Here is a 20204-nt window from a genome sequence, read left to right as displayed (position 1 = left end):
TTTTAGGAAAACAGAACATAAATTGGTTCTGGTGGGGTTGTCAGCTAGGTTTTGAGCTGTATGGAAAAGTCGTAATGCAATTATTTTTAAAACAAAAGCTATACTGATCCTATGACACTGATTGAAATGATGACATGTTGGATTATGGCATGGTCTATATTGCAGATAAAGGACTGAAGAAACAAGGAGCTGGAGCTGGGCCCAAAGCTTCTCGAACGGGTAGTAAGTGAAGTCTACAAGTCAGCGCAGGGGTGGAGATATAAGGTGCCAAGGTTATATGAAGCTTGAGGCGTCAGGTTGGGCACGCATGCATCTTTGTTTCAAATGCAGTAGCTGATGACAGTTCAGGCTTTGCGTTTGGTATGATTTTTGGTTACTTTTGATGATCGTTTGCTAAACTTGTAATAGACTTGATCTTAGCTTTATGTCGTTTATATTGTTTAGTTGTGGTGGTGACAATTCCCCGTGTTGGGATTGCGCCTGCTGGGCAGAAGTTGTTTCGCCTGTTTCAATTCTAGTCAGCTTATAGTAGTAGTATGGTCGGTGGTCTGGGTCCTCTTAAGACTGGTGCTTGTGGCTCGCTTTTGGCTTCCCTTAATGGAAATTGGAGAGGGGAAACCCCTCTTTGATAAAAAAAAAAGTAGACGATCGATATTCCATGGGCAGAGACTTCTTTTATTGGTGATTTGTGGGATCTTTCATGGATGGTGTTGTTGGATGCTTCCTCGCATGATGTGAAGAAAGATGATGTCACTGATGTTCAGAGCAAATAGCCATATAGCCTTGTCAAGTTTTCCATTTGTGATGTATTATGTATTTATAGATTTTACTTTTGGTAGATGTATTGTGTCTTCACAAATTTGCTGTCATTTTTGTGTGATGTTAGGTGTCAAGTTTACCATTGTTGTACAATCTGGTGGCATGTATCCTGAACCAAAGTTATATATTCAGATAATTTTCACTAGTATTGTAGCTTAAATAACTTGCAAGCATGTTTGTCTGTAGCCTGCAGTATATGAATTGGAAATATGTATACATTTCTTAGGGCATCTTCAACACCGACCCTCAAACCTCCCGAAAGCGTCCGGACCGCGCTGTCCGGACCCCGGAAGCCATCCAACGCTGACCTATATCGGTCCACGGGGCATCCCAGACGCGATTTCTCTCATAAACCGAAGACAAAAGTGGGGGAGGTTTGTGGGAGTCCAGCCCGATCCCAAGCCCTCTTTTGATCGCCCTGGCCCACCAAAAACCCCTCCCCCCTCCTGGGCGCGCATCCCGCCCGGCGCCAGCTGCACGCATTCATGCCGCTCTGCATTGAAGGCGGCTTAGGGTGGACGCAGCCTCTCACTACCTCCGCCATTGAAGCGGCGCGCCTGCCGAGGGCGCCGCCCGGTGCACGCCCGACTGAACATGCCTCCTCACCGCATTCATACGCCTCCAATAACCTCGCATGGAAGCCGAGAAACTAATCCGGCCACACGTCCATTCATGAGCGGGCCGGCATTAAATGCAACGCCGACCGAGCTCCTTCAGTCTGGTCTCTATTTAAAGGAGGCCAGACGCCAGGCAAGAATCGCACCCCTTTGTCGCTCCCCCATCTCCTCCTTCACCATTTTCTCCATGAAGAAAATATGCCCTAGAGGCAATAATAAAGTTGTTATTTATATTGCCTTATATCATGATAAATGTTTATTATTCATGCTAGAATTGTAGTAACCGGAAACTTAGTACATGTGTGAATACATAGACAAACAGAGTGTCACTAGTATGCCTCTACTTGACTAGCTCGTTGATCAAAGATGGTAAGTTTCCTAGCCATGGACAAAGAGTTGTCATTTGATGAACGGGATCACATCATTAGAGAATTATGTGATTGACTTGACCCATCCGTTAGCTTAGCACGATGATCGTTTAGTTTACTGCTATTGCTTTCTCCATAACTTATACATATTCATATGACTATGAGATTATGCAACTCCCGAATACCGAAGGAACACTTAGTGTGCTATCAAATGTAATAACATAACTGGGTGACTATAAAGATGCTCTACAGGTGTCTCCGATGGTGTTTGTTGAGTTGACATAAATCAAGATTAGGATTTGTCACTCGGTGTATCGGAGAGGTATCTCTAGGCCCTCTCGGTAATGCACATCACTATAAGCCTTGCAAGCAATGTGACTAATGAGTTAGTTACGGGATGTTGCATTACGGAACGAGTAAAGAGACTTGCCAGTAACGAGATTGAACTAGGTATTGAGATACCGATGATCGAATCTCGGGCAAGTAACATACCGATGACAAAGGGAACAATGTATGTTGTTATGCGGTTTGACCGATAAAGATCTTCGTAGAATATGTAGGAACCAATATGAGCATCTAGGTTCCGTTATTGGTTATTGACCGGAGATGAGTCTCGGTCATATCTACATAGTTCTCGAACCCGTAGGGTCCGCACGCTTAACGTTCGGTGATGATCAGTATTATGAGTTTATGTGCTTTGATGTACCGAAGGTTGCTCAGAGTCCCGGATGTGATCACGGACATGACGAGGAGTCTCAAAATGGCCGAGACATAAAGATCGATATATTGGAAGCCTATGTTTGGACATCGGAATGGTTCCGGGTGAGTTCGGGCATTTACCAGAGTACCGAGGGGTTACCGGAACCCCCCGGGGAATATATGGGCCTTATTGGGCCTTAGTGGAAAAGAGGAGATGAAGGAAAAGGTGGAGGGCGCGCCCCCCTAGCCCAATCAGAATTGGGTGGGGGCCGCCCCCCCTTCCTTCCTTCTCTCCTACTCCTACTAGGGAAAGGGGGAATCCTATTCCCGGTGGGAGTAGGACTCCCCCTAGGGGGCGCCATAGAGAGGGCCGACCCTCCCCTCCTCTCCTTTATATATGGGGGAGGGGCACCCCATAGACACACAAATTGATCTCTTAGCCGTGTGCAGTGCCCCCCTCCACAGATTTCCACCTTGGTCATATCGTTTTAGTGCTTAGGTGAAGCCCTGCGTCGGTAACTTCATCATCACCGTCATCACGCCGTCGTGCTGACGAAGCTCTTCCCCGACACTCAGCTGGATCTAGAGTTCGAGGGACGTCACCGAGCTGAACGTGTGCAGATCGCGGAGGTTCCGTACCTTCGGTGCTAGGATCGGTTAGATCGTGAAGACGTACGACTTCATCAACCGCGTTGTCATAACGCTTCCGCTTACGGTCTACAATGTTACGTAGACAACACTCTCCCCTCTCGTTGCTATGCATCACCTAGATGGATTTTGCGTGTGCGTAGGAAATTTTTTGAAATACTACGTTGCCCGACAGTCCACTCTTCTGATGGCTTCCAAAGAGCAGTTCTCCGGCATATAAGCCGGCTGGGTGGCCCGCCGAGCCCGCTGGATGCGAGCGAGGCAGCTCACTGCTCCACCTCCCATACCTGACCCAACGTAGCAAGTTGCTGCCCCAAGCCACCCCGTGGTTCAGCAACTCGCCGCTCCAGGGCAACTCGATGAGGAGTGGCGAGTTGCTCCACACCGGCACGGCGGGCAACACGGCGTCACGGGCATTGCCGCATCCAATGCATGCGACCGTGCCATCCATCGTCGACGTGCTCATAGCCACGCCATGCACGTAGAGCAAGAAGTCGGATGCGCGGATGTGGATGAGGTGGCCGCCAGCACGTCCGCGCCTGCTACCATCATCGAGGATAAGTAGAACACGGGAGGCCCCGCCGCTTGGGTCCTAGGAAGGCCAATGCCGATTACCCGGCCGGTTCTCCTTTATCTTAGACCATCCTGGGTACCCACCTGAGCTCCATGGAAGCACCCTTCCCCTCTGGCTGAAGCACCGTCTTTGCCGCTCCGATTAGCGGTGCAGCCGGACATATGGAAGATAAGGGGAAGAACATGCTTCTGGGGCTCCCGGCAGTCCGGTTATTCCAGTTAGCGGGCCGCCGAACATGGGGAAGACAAGCCGCGGCCGTCCATAGACTAGTGTAGTGTATCCGTGTCGTGGGAGTGAAGCTCCGCGCGACCGTACGTGCACATAGTTTTAGCTTTTTAGTTGAAAATATGTCCAAAATGTAACAGTCTTCGTCTGGTTTGTATGAAATCCATCATGTTCATATGAAATTCGCGTTGTTTGCACGAATTTCATACGATTTGTTAAAAAAGAGTTTGAAATGTATGCAGCTAAGATTGGATGGCGTCCTCCCGCATCCATGTCCGCGGATTGGTACCCCCTTGTCGAACGGATGCAGGATAAAATTTACGGGTTGCCGTTGAAGATGCTTTTATGTGGGAACCCACTTATTCCCACTTAATCCATCATACTTCTAGTAGACTGCCCACTAGTGCCCATCAAGCAGTGGTGGGACGTCCACCTGCAGTCCCACCTGCAGCCTGACAATGGATGAGGTCATTGTAATCGTTGGTGCGGTGCTTAGAGCAACTCCAATGCACCGACCCATTTCATCTGCGCATGTCCTTTTGGGTCGACGGAGACATAAACGCCGGCCCAATGCGCCGACTCATACCCAAAACACGTCTGCAAGATGTCCGCACCGAAGCATTTCTGGCTCAAATTTGGGCCTGGTTTACGTCCGCTCGGACACGAAGCAGACACGTCGCACGTCCCCTCGGTGTCTGCCGTGGCCCCACATGTTGGCCAGCCAACCTACCTAGGTCATAGTAAATGCGCCCACCTACCTCGGGACCGCCTAGCAGTGGGTGGAAAGCCCGTCCTTTTTAATGGAAGCATGCGGCGGGGCTGACCTCATCCACTTCCATCCCCCGTCCACATCTAGCCATCCCTGCTCCCTCGCCGGCGACCAGAAACCCCAACCAGCCAGCCGTGGGGTTCTTCAGCAGGAAGGGGTAGGGGAAGTTCAGTGCTGGCGCGAGCTCTTCCCGTGTGCCTCCTCCTTTGCCGCCGTCGGCTCGACATGGCTCGCCACCGCGGGAGTCGGAGCAACTGTACATACCAGTCCACCAGGTGCGGTGGAACTGGCAGTACCGCCGCCCGCTACAATATCTAGATGTCAACCTATTGCAAGGCTAGCATTTGGACCCGCATCGGATCCTCATTCTGGCGGTGTCGCACTTGGCCAGGGCACACGCCCAGGAGGTTCGCTGGCGGCGCGAGCTCCTTACGTCGGCCCAGCGCGCGATGCATGCCTACGCGTTAGACTCCCCCAACTGGGAGTGCTGGTTTGCGCTAGCGCATGAGAAGGAGCGCCGCCGGGGCATCCACATCGACCACGTCGTGGCCCCGCCACCCCTAGACATCTTGCCGGAGGAGGAGGTGGAGGCGGCCTACCAAGCCGCGCTGGAGGCCACCTTGCAACGCGCTCTGGTGGAGAGCCATCACGAGGAGGACAGGCGCTGGGTTGGTATGAAGGAAGCCCTGGCGCTGTCCGCGGCCGGCGACTGCGTCATCCCTCCTCCGCCGCCACTGGCTTACCTCCCCGAGTTGCAGTCCATAGAGTGTGAGCCGGAGGTCTACCTATGGACCGGCCAGCTCCGCAAGTGGGTCAGTGTGCCGCCCGTGTGGCTCAGGGCGAGCCAGAGCAGGAAGCCGCGTACCTCCAACAACGGAGGGCGCGCGTGCTGGCGGATGAGCGCCACGAAGGCGAGCGGCAGATGGAGCCGGAGCGTCGTTTGGTGCGGGAGGCGGAGGAGGAGCGCCTAGAGAGGGAGGAGGAGGAGCACGCCCGCCCAGCACTGCAGCCGCCGCTCCCACATACGGTGAGATAGACGGCGGAGGAGACGGCACGTGCGGCGTGGGAGGCCGCCTTCCCCTGTGCTGGGCTGGCGTCGGCGTTCATCGATCTCACCAGCCCCGGGAAGAAGTAGGGGACATGGATCCTCTGACTTAGCAATCCCTGTCTTTGAGTCACTGACACATGGGTCCCACACCCCACACTCTGTGGGACCCATGTGTCAGTGACTCAAAGGTAGGCTAGACCATGGCAAGGGATCCTCATCCAGGAGTAGGATGACGATGACGCTGTCTATGGCAGCGCGTTAGCGGTGCAAACTTTGATTTTTAAGTTTACTTAATTTCTGATAATGTTTAAGTGGATTTTGGCCTACATGTTGACCGGCCATTTATGTATAATTATGCTTATTTAGGCTGCGTTTTTACGAAGTTTTTTTTAATGCCGTTCGCAAATTTGGGTTTGCCACTCGTTGGGCGCACCAACCGATCCAAATAAAAAAACAGACATGCCGCTTGACTGATTCAAATGGAGAAAAAACAGACAAAATGCGTGTCTAGTTGGAGTTGTTGAGCGAGACCCACCATGATGATTGGCTTGGGATGAGGTGGAGCTCATGGAGGAGGGGATAGACAGGGAGGTGAGGCAAGGCGGCAAAAGACGTTGCAGAGTGCTAGGCAATACAGGTGTAGGCATGAACGACATGTCGAGGTGTGGACTCGTGCACTGCGTATACTGGAGGAAAGTGAATGCGGAGTGGGAAGCCCTGGCGCTGGAGGCCGCCTTGTTCCGCACTGGAGGCCGCCTTGCAACGCGCCCTAGTGGAGATCCAACACACTTGTTCCGCGCTGGAGGCCGCCTTGCAACGCGCCCTGGTGGAGAGGCAGCGCGAGCAGGACGGGCGCTGGGTTGGCATGGAGGAAGCCCTGGTGCTGTCCGCGGTCGACGACTGCGTCATCCCTCCTCCGTCTCTGCTGCCTTCCTTCCCGAGTTGCAGTCCGCAGAGCGCGAGCCGGAGGTCTACCAGTCGACTGGCCAGCTCCGCGAGTGAGTCAGTGCGCCGCCCGTGTTGCTCGGGGCGACGCCGGAGCAGGAAGCCACGTACCTCCAACAACGGAGGACGCGCGCGCTGGCGGATGAGTGCGCCGAAGGCGAGAGACCGATGGAGCCGGTGCGCCGCTTGGCATGGGAGGCGGAGGAAGAACGCCTAGAGAGGGAGGAGGAGGAGCACGCCCGCGCAGCAGTGCAACCGACGCTCCCACAGCCAGCAAAACAGACGGCGGAGGAGGCCGCCTTCCCCTGGGTTGGGCCGGCGCTGGAGTTCATCGACCTCAGCGGCCCAAGGAGGAGGAGGAGGAGGACGACGATGACACCGCCTAGAGCAGTGCACTGTCGGCGCAAATTTTGATTTTTAAGTTTATTTAATTTCTATTAATGTTTAAGTGGATTTTGGCCGGCAAGTTGACCGGCCATTTATGTATAATTATGCTTATTTAGGCCATGTTTTTACAAAGTTTTTTTTAATACCGTTCACGAATTTGGGTTTGCTGCTTGTTGGGCGCACTAGTCGACCTAAATAAAAAAATAGACGCATCACTTAGCTGGTTCAAACGGATAAAAAAACAGATAAAACACGCGCCTAGTGTGAGTTGTCGACCGAGACCCACCATGATGATTGGCTTGGGATGAGGTGGAGCTCGCCGAGGAGGGTATTGATAGGGAGGCGAGGCAAGGCGGCAAAGGACGTTGCAGAGTGGTAGGCAATACAGGTGTAGGCATGATCGGCATGTCGAGGTGTGAACTCATGCACTGCGTATGAGCATATCTGGTGATACGGCCCGTTTGGTGATACGATGCACCGGTGTATTCTGGACCACTAGATCACATTCAGTGGGACAGGATGCATGCACTGATGCACATGAGTTGGCCAGCGCCCCCACCTTGAAATATGCAAAATACATCCTGTGTTATGTTCTTAATTGAACGTAAGGTCTTTTCCTATACTAGTCTACCAGCTGCACTTTCGTTGACTGTTCAGAAAACGCCTCAGTTTCAATGTGCAAACACACACACACACACACACACACACACACACACACACTCGAATCCAGAATTCCTCTCAAGTCTTGTTATTGTGCCATCTCCATAGTTTATTGCTATATTGATAAAGTTCAGCAAAATAAATTATCTTATATTGATAAACACACACACAATAAATTATCTTATATTGTGACATCTCCATATTTTGTTGTTATATTGTTCGACAAAGTAACCAAAAAATTCAGTGTGTGGTTATCAATATAAGAGAATTTATTTTGTTGAACTTCATCGATAATTGAAAAATAGTACTTTAATAGATTATCATAATTGAAAGTAATATAAAAAATCAAAAAATACAAGAGAATTAGCATGAAAGTTGACAAACTTAACATACCAAACTAGTCAGTTATTGTTCATGGAGATTTTTTTTATCTTTTGTATTACATTCAATTATCAAAATGTATAAAAGTACTATCTTTAATTTTTGGGGTTGGTCTTCACGAATTGCATGTCTATTGTAGTCCGTACAATATAAAAATACTAATGCAACTAGACAAACGATCTAAATATGTTATCTTTGCTTTCACTAAAGCTAATTGAGAGAACATGCGAACAACCATTTGCATTAGCTTCTTTTTTTTTGCAGGTAACATTTGCATTTATCTTGAAGAGGAGCGGAATCTATTTGAGTGAATATTTTGTTTGGATAAAATGCACCATCTCACATAGAGGGGCGATTTGGCATCCGGGAGCATATGCTCCTGGTTTTAAAATGCGTTTTAAATGTATTTTGAAATGTCACAAAATTCGGATAAAATGTTTCGCATGCACATCTCGACATCCACGTTCTCGCAAAGTCATTTCGCGAAGAACCGACAACTTTTGTGTCCCGTGTGAAAACAGCAAAATTCAGTGTGTTTAAAAAGGGCTTTTCATGAGACATCTTTTTTTTTTACACAAGCCACAAAAATTGTCGGTTTTCCACGAAACTTGGCACACACGTAGAATATTGAGATGATGCTTCAAAAAAATTTCTTCGGAATTCTGTGACATCTTGAAAAGCTTTTTCCCGTGGCAGGATTATGCGGCCATGTGCCAATGTGGATTTCTCCATCTCACATATGTTGTTAAATAAATAGTGGACAAGTCTGAGGAAATCTAGACATTTGTATCTTCTGATTGCTTCAAGCCTCACACCCAGTTAAGAGTATATCAAGGGTGTTTTTTGAATATTTCCCGATGGAGGAGCTGCGCATCACATGCACATTCATCGTGTCCCTCCCAGCATGATCTAACGGTGCATGATAGAGTGGAGCACCGTATCACTTAAATGACCGTATCACCAGATACTTTGCCCACTGCGTATACTGGAGGAAAGCGAATGCGGAGGAAGTAAATGCCAGTTCAAGAGGACCGAGCGAGGTGCAGTTGTCGCCTCTGGTCACCGAAGCTACCCGACCCACCAGACAGCAAGTGAGGAGGAGCCGCGGAGAGAGACATGTGGTCAAATGGGCCCAAAGCAGCCCAAGGGCTATTTTGTCATTTCGCTACTAAACATCGGACGCGCTATTGGTTTTTTGAATCAATGTGTCGTTAACAATTGGTTAGGCCGACTCAAAAAACAATTAGTTAGGCTACCCATTAAAAAAATTGATTAGACTATTCAACTTGCAGGTAGGAGAAAGATCGTTAGCAAAACAATTGGTTAGGCTATTCGGGCATCTCCAACGCAGACCCTCACACAGCCTTACGAATCGCTATCTGGACATGTTGTGTTTTCCAACACGGATCTTTATTTGGTCTGTCGGGCGGTCCGAACATACTTTTTTCCGTAGACGAAGACAAACTAGGGGGCTTTGCAGGCGTTTTGACCACTGCCATACCCGCGTCTAACCGTCCTGGCCAACCAAAAATCCCCTCCCTCGCACGCACGTGCTTCTCACACGATGCCAGCTGCCTACATTCATGCCGTTGGAGAGTGGCCGCTATGCATTGACGCCAACGCAGAACGAATGCGACCTCTCACTGCCGGCATTGAAGGGGCGCATCGGTCAAGAGAGCGCCGCCCGCTGCACGCCCAACTGAACACGCTTCCTCGCTGCATTCGTACGGCCACAGACTGCCCGCCTTGCTCCATTAAACCCCGTGCGTGTGCCGAGAAACATACTCCGGCCACACGTCCGTTCGCAAGCCGCACGTCATTAAAGAAAACATCGGTTGGCTTCGGCCGTCCGCCCGCTATTTAAACGATGCTAAACGTCGGGCAAAAATTGCACCACACTCCGCTCCATCTCCTCCTTGCGCCATTTTCTCCATAATCTCCGTGGCATCCGACACACAGGAAGACGAGTTCTTCGGCATAAAAGCCACCGGGTGGCCCGTCGAGCCCGCCGGATACGAGCTAGGCAACTATCGGCTCCACCTCCCTCGACGCTCCAGGACGATGCAGGCCAGCTCGCGGAGGCAGAAGCTCCAAGCCGACGCGTCGTTCGGCAACTCGCCGCCAAGCCATCTCGCCAAGGAGTGGCAAGTTGCTCCAGGCCGACACGCAGGGGACCACAGCAGTACATGCATTGTGGCTGCCGTGGACGACGTCGTGTCGCACGCACCTCCCGTGCCTACGACCGTGCCATCCACCGTCAACGTTTGTGTAACCATGCCCTGCCAGCAGAGAAAAGAAGTCGGCTTCGCGGAGATCGACGAGACGATGTTCAGCATGTCCGCGCGTGCCATCATCATCGAGGAGAAGTAGAACATGGGAGGTCGTCGATGCTTGGGTCCCATGAAGGCCACCGCCGAGGCGACACCGGCGTACACAACCAGTGTCTAACTCGGTCGCAGGCCACCGTCGTCCCCTTCCCCTCCGGCTGAAGCACATCCCGGTGGTGGTGCCACTCCGATGAGCGGCGCTGCCGAACATGGGGAAGCAAGCCACCCTTTGCACTGAAGCATATACCTTCGAGGCTCATGGCAGTCGGATGAATGGGCTATCAGACATGGGGAAGACAATGGAGATCCGCCGCGGCTAGCCATAGACTAGTTCAAGGGTATCTGTATCGTCGGAATGGATATCCGTTGGCGCTGCCTGTAGACTAGTTTTACCTTAGTTAGGTGCAAAAAGTCCATTTTACTACCCTCAAACAATTTGATGGTTCACATAACCGCCCCAATCTTTATTTCTACTCCCTTCACCCCCTAAACAATCCCATACTAGACAAACATAGTCCCTGGGTGGTTAGACTCGACTGGCTGCTGACGTGGCAATGGTCAACAATGATTTTGACCTGCGGGTGGACCTCCCTTGTCAGGTGGGTGGCGGAGGCCCAACCATCGGGCATCGTCGCCCCTCTCCTCAGCAGGAGGTAGCAGGGCAGCGGCGGCGGCATGGGGAGCTAAGGGGACGGCCAGATCCAGGGGTGGCGGGCCCATCTGGTCTGATCCGGCCAGATCCAGAGTTCAGCGGGGGTGTGAAGATGAAACAATGGCGAGCTTGTGGCGAGGGCTGCCCAACCGTCGGGCATTGTCGTCCCTCTCCTCCCGCAGGAGGTAGCAGGGGCAGCGGCGGCAGTGCTGCAGCGATGTAGGCAGCGGGAGGAGGCGAGGGGGCGGACGGATCCGGGGGTGGCGGCCCCATTTGGTCTGGTTCCTACCGGATCCAGAGTCCGGCGACAATGTGAAGATGGCACAACGGCGAGCTCGTGTGCATGACGTGTACTTGAAAGAGATACGAGGGAGACTTCGAGTGAGAGAAGAGAGAAAGGTGGGGAAGGAGAAGCAGAGCGCTCGGGGCGGCGGCTTGGAACTCCGGAGGTCGCCCCCCTCAGCCGGAGGTGGCGGGGTCGGGCGCAAGGGAGCAGTCCTCGGGGAGGCAGAGCTACGAGGGCAGGTCTGGAGAAGCTCCTGTATCTTAGCCCAGCCTGACGAGGGAGACCCACCCACAGGTCAAAACTGTTGTTGACCATTACCACGTCAGCAATGAGTCGAGTCAAACCACCCGTGAATTGATTTTGACCGGTATGAGATTGTTTAGGAGTGAAGGGATAAAAAAACAAAAGAGTTATGTAAACCACCAAATTTGTTCACGACAATAAAATGGACTTTTTTCTAGTCCGATGTAGTTTTTAGTTACACAATGTCCAAAATGTAATGAATTTCATTCGGTTTATATGCACTTAGTCATGTTTGCATGAATTTTATCTGATTAGGTTAAACAATGGTTGAAATGTATGCATACAACGTTAGATGACCAGCTCTCACGTCAATGTCAGCAGACTAGTCCCTTGTGCGCGAACAGACGCCGGAGAGGGGTCGGAGATGTCATTAATTGTTTTCAAGCAACTTGCAGTGGGTGGGTGGATTAGAAAATTAAAACGAAAGTTAATAGATGAGTGGTTGGGGGTAACGTCCTTTGTCACCTAACGCGTGTTTTATATGAAAAGGAAGAAAAATCCGGGACGGCATTCATACGGCATGAACTATGCGAAAGTTCATTTTCGTTGACTTGGAATTGCAACGATGGTCCTTCAACTTGCTGGTGGATGACACAACCTTCCTCAAACTCAGAAAGTATTCCAATATAGTCCTTGTACATAAAAATACATGATACATGCGGTCCAAGATGCGGTTACAAATACACATCTTGCTTATGTGGCACTGGTTTAGTCTGACAAATTTCGTTTTCATTTAAAGCTCATATTTTTCCTTGATGACCACTTCATGGAACAGCTGGTGGCTACGGGTCTTCTTCCCCTGCTCCTCACACGACCATGGTTGTGTCTATGGAGGGAGAAGTCCAGAGGTCTCGCCTTGCGCCGACAAAGCAGCGGTAGCCGCCGGCGAAGTCCAGAGGCCTCGTCACGACCATGCTCGAAGGCGACGGGCAGCAGGTGGAGCTGCGGGATACAGAGCGGCCGTCGCCCCCAGCCCACCATGAGCACGACGGCGAGGACGAGGATTGGGCCCACGGGCTTGGAGTCGCCGTTCCAGTCCAGTTGGCGAGGCCGGCTGTCGGCGCAGGACGCCAACGGGCTCGTCGTCCTTGTCTCACGGCCGCGCCCCGATCGTCGGGAATGTCTACCCAGTTGCACGAACGAGCATCAGGTCGCTTGATATGAACATACGAGTTGCACATGTTCAGGCGTATCAGTTGCAGGAACCAGAGCTAGACTGGATTGAGCTGATGTTGGTTCACATGAAGTTGTCCTATAGCAGCAGTCTTCGTTGCGTGTACGTAGGATCTTGCCTTCTTCAGTCGCTCCCGTGTTGCTGTCTTGCGATCGCACGCGCTAACGTGGCGTCAAGGAAAGGCCAAAGCCCGTCGCGGGTCGTCGTCGCTGCCCAGGACCAGGAGGCACGCAATAAGCAACTCCGTCGGAAATGACCTGTTCCATGAGATTGGCCATCAAGGGAAAAGGATGAGGTTGAGGACGAAAACTTAAAGGAGGGCCGACATGCAAAACTTCAAAGTAATACAGTGCCACAATCGTACCTAAATCCGTATGTATTACCTGTTTTCACGTATAAATACCCCGTACTGAAAGGATGTTTCTGTTATTCCCGGCAAGTAGAGGGACCATAGTTGTAATTTACTTGGATGCGTGTTGATAAGGTCGCGGGTGGCAAGCAGCATGTCTCTTCCTCCACTCCAGCCAGATCCTCCACGAAAGCTCCGTCCAGAGCGCACGCGTACACACGCTGAAACCAAGTGAGCAGCGAGGACCAAGTCCATGGAGGTGTCGGCGTGCTCCGGCGGCCTGGATCCCGCGAGACTGGCCAAGGCGCCGCAGCTGCTGCGCTCGGCCTCTCAGGCCATGAAGGGGCTGGCCGCCGACATCCACTCCTCCGGCGGGAGCGGCCGGAAATGCGCGCCTGGGGCCAGTAGGTCCGGGGGAAAGGCCGCCGCCCCCATCCTGGAGCTTCTCGAGACCTATTTGCTCGAGATCTGGGACATCTCTGCTGCTGCCGAATATAAGGCGCTGGCTCTGCAGGCCAGGGATGCCTTCTACTTGAACCAAGACCTTCAAGACACGGTCGACTGCCGCAGGTTTCATTCCTCCAACCCACCTCGTGTTCAATTCAAACCACTTCCCGCTCTCAGGTGGTGTGGTTGGCACTGCCTCCCTTTTGGAATAGTTGCGCCCAAACCACCCAAGAAGATCATCAAGGACATCAAGGTTGTGAATCAAGAAACTCGCAAGATTGGCGATCTGCTGGACAAGGGGGAAGACGGCTCATCGCGGGGGCGGCCGCGCATGCCTGATTCAAGCAGGGAAATTCTTCACACTAGAAGAGGATTCGTTGGGCGTGACAAGGAGAAGGATGATATCGTCCAATTGCTCATCCAGCCATGTGCCAAGTCTGCTGTTATCTCTGTTGTTGGTGAAGCAGGAATTGGGAAGACAACTCTTGCTCAGATGGTGTTCAATGATGCAACAGTTCGGGAGCATTTTGATGTCAAATGTTGGGTGTCAGTTTCCAGTAGCTCCAACAAGATGGAGCTCGCAGCCGAGATCCTAAGGTCGGTCCTACCGGCTTGGGATGGCTCCGCTGACAAGATGCTGGATTTTCAAATGCTTCAGTCGGAGCTCCGTCGAGCTCTTACATCCAAGAGGTATCTGATTGTTCTTGATGATGTGTGGAACATCACAGATGAAACCTGGATGGACATGCTCGCTCCTCTACAGTCAGCAGATACCGGGAGCAGAATTATGGCGACTTCCCGCATGGACACCATGCCTCGCATCTTCAGAGCATCACAGCTGTACACTGTGAATCCGCTCAAGAACGAGGATTGCTGGGCCCTGCTGAAGGAACATGCTTTGCCAAGTGATCCCGGTAATGTCTATCAAGAACTTCACCCGATCGGGAAGCGGATTGCTGAAAAAATCAATGGATCACCTCTGGCTGCCAAGCTGGTGGGAGGTTTGCTGGGAGATACAAGGAGCAACATTCACTGGATGAACATCATGGAAAATGGATTACAAGATAATGCTGTTTTCTCCGCCCTATGCTTGAGCTATAAATACCTACCGGTACACCTCAAGCGATGCTTTGCATATTGCAGTTTGTTTCCAGAGGACTATAAGTTTGATCCAGCACACTTGTTCCGCCTTTGGATTGCCGAGGGTTTTGTTCAACCACAAGACAGGGCTGAAAAAAGGATGGAAGACATTGCTAGAGAATATTTTGATCAGCTCCTTTCACGCTCATTCTTCCAGGAAATCAAGCTTGGATCCAAGACGTACTACTTGGTGCATGGCTTACTCCATGATCTTGCAAGGTCTGTTGCAGCGGAGGACTGTTTCCGTATTGACGATGGCATGAACTGTGACATCCCGTTAACAGTGCGCCATCTGTCTGTCACCATGAACAGTCTACCTTCCCTCACAAGCTTCCGCAGTCTAAAAGAGTTGCGCACCTTGTTAATCCGACCGTCACTTCCATCCAACTCCAGTTGCTCCCAAGAGGATTTTGCTGTGAATTTAAAAAGTATCCTGGAGAAGTCAAAACAGTTGCGTGTTCTTGATCTCAGTTGCTTTAAGTCCAAAGAGTTGCCCCAATGCATTGATGACTTATTGCACCTCCGATACCTATCTATGCATGGCTCCATCCAGAGGCTTCCTGAGTCGATTGGCAAGCTCCTGCATCTGCAAGTATTGTGCTTCACTGGGAAATGTTCTTTTGATAAGCTTCCTGAAAACGTTACTATGTTGGTCAATTTGCGGCACCTTCTTGTTGAAACAAAGTGTACTGCAGGATTGGCGGGCATTGGTCGGCTAGCTAACCTTCAGGGATCACTTGAGTTCCACAGTGAGAAGAGGGAAGGGCATAGACTAGAAGAGTTGAGGAACATCAATGGTCTCCATGGGCTACTAAAAATAAAAGGTCTAGAAAATGTTTCAAGCTATGAAGAAGCCTGCAAAGCTGAGTTGAATAAAAAAACACATCTTAATTCTTTGAACTTAGAATGGAGCTCCGCTAGTAGGAATAACCCTCCTCCTGCGGACGCAAAGGTACTTGAAGGCCTAAAGCCGCACCAAGACATTAAGGTACTTAACCTTAGAAGGTATTGTGGCGCCAGAGCTCCCAGCTGGCTACCATTATTGCAGCAGCTGCGTTCCTTGCACCTTACCAATTGCAGGAGTTTGACCATGCTTCCTCCACTGGGGCATTTGGGATCACTCAGACATTTACACATGAAGGAGCTGTGTGCGGTTGACTGTATTGGACATGAGTTTTATGGCACTGGTGATGTGGCATTTCCATCCCTAAACTTCCTTGAATTTGATGATTTCCCAAGGTTGCATGACTGGTCCGGAATAGCACACGGAAAGTCATTTCCATGCCTTGAAAGATTAATCATAATGGATTGTCCAAAATTGGTCAAAATTCCTCCCCTCCCCCCAACTACTTGTGAAGTTACCATTGAGCGTACACAGTTCTTACCATATATGAGGCTTGCCCCTTTTTCTTCGAGTTCAGAGAAGCTCCAACTGGATGTTTGTACAACTAATGTCCACTTCAACGGCTTACTTCATGAACAGCACAGAGAAGCCATTGTAGCCGTAAACATAAGTGGTGCTGAGCAGGTCGTTGCTACTGAGGAAATAGGGTCGCTTGTTTCTCTACAAAGGTTGCAGCTTAGTCGCTGTAATTTTACTGACCAAAATTTTAGTAGGTTTCTCCAGGCTCTCCCTTGTCTCTCCTCATTGGAGATGATAGACCTGCCTAACATGACATCTCTTCCAGCATCGGAAACACTTAAGTTCTGCACCATGCTCACTGAGTTGTCCATACGCAACTGCCAGCTTTTGCACTCTCTATCCTCATTGCAGTTTTTTGATTCACTAAAAGTTCTGGTGATCGAGAGATGTCCTAAAATTACTGCAACATCATTTCCGTTGAACTTTAGTAGCCTTTCATCTCTCAAAGTGTTGAGAATATCATACTGCTCAGAGCTCCAATCTTTACCAGTATGCGGTCTGCCATCCTCATTGGAAACACTTCATATTATTGGGTGCCACCCGGAGTTGTCCAAACAGTCAAGAAATAGGACAGCTGCTTTGGTACCTAGTGTGCCGATTCAGTGACAGAATATTTTGCAGGTTCTGCTTAAATCTCAACACTCTTTTTTTCTGCTTGTATTTTGTCAGTGGCATAACAGTTACTTGTTAATTGCAGGGAGAGATGGCAATGCAAACACTGAGGCCACCTGAACACAACCTTGGAGCATCTCTAGTAGAATCTCTATCCCTTGAAACTGCCAAAATCTGTCAAAATCCCACTCCATGAGATTCCCTATCCCAAACCATATCCCTATAATTTTTAGGTTCAAACCTAAAAACACCCCACCTTGACCCAAAATATAGGGTAAAAAATACCCACTGATCCACGGGAGACCTAATTCCCCCAAGTTCTCGCCTGCTGCCCAATCGACCCCGCTGTCGCCCCGGTGACTCCATGGATGCCACTCGTCCCCTGCGGCCCATTCAACTCCTCGTAGTGCTGAGTTGTTGCCACCCGCACTGCCCATGGCGGCTCTCGAGTTGGCCGTGTCAGCATCAAGTGTGGTGCTGCCCGCCGCCGGCGGGCGCGCGGGGCCACCGCAGCTCTTAAGCCCCACCTGGGTGCCACCAACATGCAGCCCACCGGCCTTACGACACATGATACCAGCATCCCGTATCTGTGGCACGCACATGGCACTGACGCCGGCGAGAGGCCCATCTAACCCCCATGCATCCCTCCCATCCCTTGTAGCCCCTCCTCCACCTGCTATTGATGTCAGCAAGCTCGGCATGGGCAACGCTCTGAGGCATTCGACCAAATGCCCGCAAGGTGAGTGAGTTTATCTTATTTTTCTGTTTTAACTCTAAATGGTGTTGAATTGTCACTAATTGATTGTTTCGTACATTGCTAGTGCCAATTTTTCATGAGCATGATGAGCGTCTCTGTGTGCATAGACGACATCAACTACTTGATGCCAAATTCTCAAGTACAAGATGTCGTGGAGTTGTTTGGCACTCTGTTTGACAAGAAGGCGCAAAGGTCGGCCCATTACACGGTGGGTAAGGATGGGACATTGGTGATGGCATAGGACTAGGAGAATATGACGCTTGATGAGGCCATGGGGAATGATCATACCAGGGCCAACTATTGGAAGGACATTAAGTAGGAAAATCATCACAATGTGAAGACACCCTCCTGTCAGGATGAACTGTTTTGGATTATGTTGTGCATTTGTATGTGTGTTGAAAATTTCAAAGTTATGGCATTGTAAAATAGAAGTTTGAATTTTTGTGATGTGATGAAATTGGAGTTAAAATGGGTTTGAATATGTGTCGAGAGAAGATAAATGGAGGGAGGGGTGGATATAGGGGTTGCAGTTTTAAGAGATGTTTGCACTGATGAAATCTTGGACCTTGTCAAACCGGTGGCTCTTTTGCAGCTCATATCAAATGTCCATTCAAGTCAATCATGTCCTTGTCTGATTTGTGTTTTAACATAGGTGTTAATTCAGCACCACGTGATGATTAAGAAAACCACGAAGATATAGCAAGGTTTGGAGGAAAATAAGGATTTGCTAATTCTCATCTGGATTAGAAATAACAAAGTGTCATCCAACTCATTTGCGTTTTGACATATGTGTTAATTCAGCAGCACGTGATGATTAAGAAACCCACGAAAAGATGGCAACGTTTGGAGCAAAATAACAGATTTGCTAATACTCATCTAGATGAGAAATAACAAAGTGTCATCTAACATTCTAACTCATGGTGGTGTATAGTTTCAGGACCAGCACAAAATATACTTGAAGCTTTTTACTATATTCTGACACGAGCGAGCAGCTTGTTATTAGCCAAAAACCACCACAGAAAACTTGAATGCTGTTGGTGAGTGAAACATGGAAGATACTAAGGGCATGGCCAACGGTTAGCCCCAGAGGTGATGCCACCGTGGATCAAAAGCTAATGCCTCAAGTGTGTCAGTGTAGACTGCAGAAGAGCCGGGCGCTTCGACGAAAAAGTGAGGAGAGAGAGAGAAAAAAGAGAGAAAGAGTGGTCCCGATGCAGCCGCACTACCTCCAGCTCGGCCAGCGCACGGCCTTGAGCTTGTGCACCTGCCATGGCTTTTTTGATCTAATCGAAGGCGAAGTACATCCCACCGGATTCTTGAGGAAAACGGCATGGCGGCGCTGGATCCACGAGGGAAGAAGTTGTCACCCCCCTCCGCCGTGGCCTAGAACTGCTCTGGGAGAAATCCATTGGGCTATGGATCTGGGAAGGAATGAGAGAGTCAGCAGCGTGGTGGCCTGAAAACTCGCCCAGGAGCACATCTCGGGAGGAGGTGGAGAGAACAAGATAGCAACGGAGGAAGAAAGGAAGTTCCGGGCGTACAGGATAGGAATTTTTTTGGAAGAGAAAACGAGTGGGTCCCATCACGGTGGTTTCAGATTTTTATGCGCTGGGCGAGTTGATTTTGGACGGGTTCCTCGTCCCTTTGATTCCTACGTGGATCGCATGGGGCAGCAGGAGGTGCTGCCCCCATTGTACATGCCCTAAGACTATCAATCAGGTTCGTCAGCAAGGCAATACTCTTGACAGTCTCAGGCAGATGGAGCTTATTAATGTGTTCGTGGTGGTGCGAGGGTCTATAGGCGGCCATTGAGAGTGAGCTTCAGGCCAACACCATCCACAGCTTTGCGAGTATTAAGTTATTAACAGAATGGAGCACAAGGTAGAAAGAGAAACAATGACCTAATTAAATATCCTCTGATGGCGCAGCAAAGCGCACATATATTTCTCTAGTTACAATTAACTATACATGAAACAAAAATAAAACTGTAGGTTTCTATATTTGAAATATATATATGTTTTCATAATGTACCTGGCATAAAGTAGGTACAATATGTCTTTTGGTTTGAAAAGCCTCAATCTAGACAATTGCTGCACTATTTAATGACATGTGGCTTGGATAACCTGACACTGATGATAGCTCATGGTTGTCTCTTGTCTGCAACGTTTTTAAAATGCAACAGGGTGATGTATATGTGTCCTTTCTTTTTTCTTTAATTAGTATATGACTGCTGTTGAGAATGAAAGTATTATTGCCTACTGAAAGGCTTGAACTAACATTGATTCGCTACTCATTCTTTTTTCTTGAGGATGGCAAACATAATGCTCTGCGCCATTCTCCTTTCGGTATTGAACAACCTACATACAGGATGGCAACGAAAGGAACAACCTACAGGAATATTTAGTGTGAACTACAAAATTATGGCGCAGGACATTCATTATCTTTGACTCCCTTCTTTAGGATGGCAAAGAAAGGAACAACCTACAGGAATATTCACTGTGAACTACTACAAATTATGGCACATGACGTTATCTATAGTACTTAATGGCTCCTCACAGCCTCCCTTCTTCAGGATGGCAAAGATAACGTCTTGT

General features: G+C 49.8%; 1 protein-coding gene across 1 annotated transcript; it reads left to right on the top strand.

Moving 5' to 3' along the window:
- Positions 1-13299: 13299 nt before the first annotated feature.
- On the top strand, positions 13300-18091 carry LOC125535146 (putative disease resistance protein RGA3). Its single transcript, XM_048698196.2, has 3 exons — positions 13300-16862; positions 16939-17592; positions 17675-18091. The coding sequence occupies exon 1, from the start codon at positions 13485-13487 to the stop codon at positions 16845-16847; it is 3363 nt and encodes a 1120-aa protein (XP_048554153.1). The 5' UTR covers positions 13300-13484; the 3' UTR covers positions 16848-16862; positions 16939-17592; positions 17675-18091.
- The last annotated feature ends 2113 nt before the right edge of the window (positions 18092-20204 follow it).

Source organism: Triticum urartu, chromosome 2A, assembly GCF_056163025.1.
Source record: "Triticum urartu cultivar PI428250 chromosome 2A, HENAU_Tu73, whole genome shotgun sequence".
Taxonomy (NCBI): Eukaryota; Viridiplantae; Streptophyta; class Magnoliopsida; order Poales; family Poaceae; genus Triticum; species Triticum urartu.
This window is presented reverse-complemented; position numbering and strand designations above follow the sequence as displayed.

Coding starts and splice junctions, on each gene's coding strand:
- LOC125535146 (XM_048698196.2), top strand. CDS start 13,485: ATGGAGGTGTCGGCGTGCTCCGGCGGCCTGGATCCCGCGAGACTGGCC.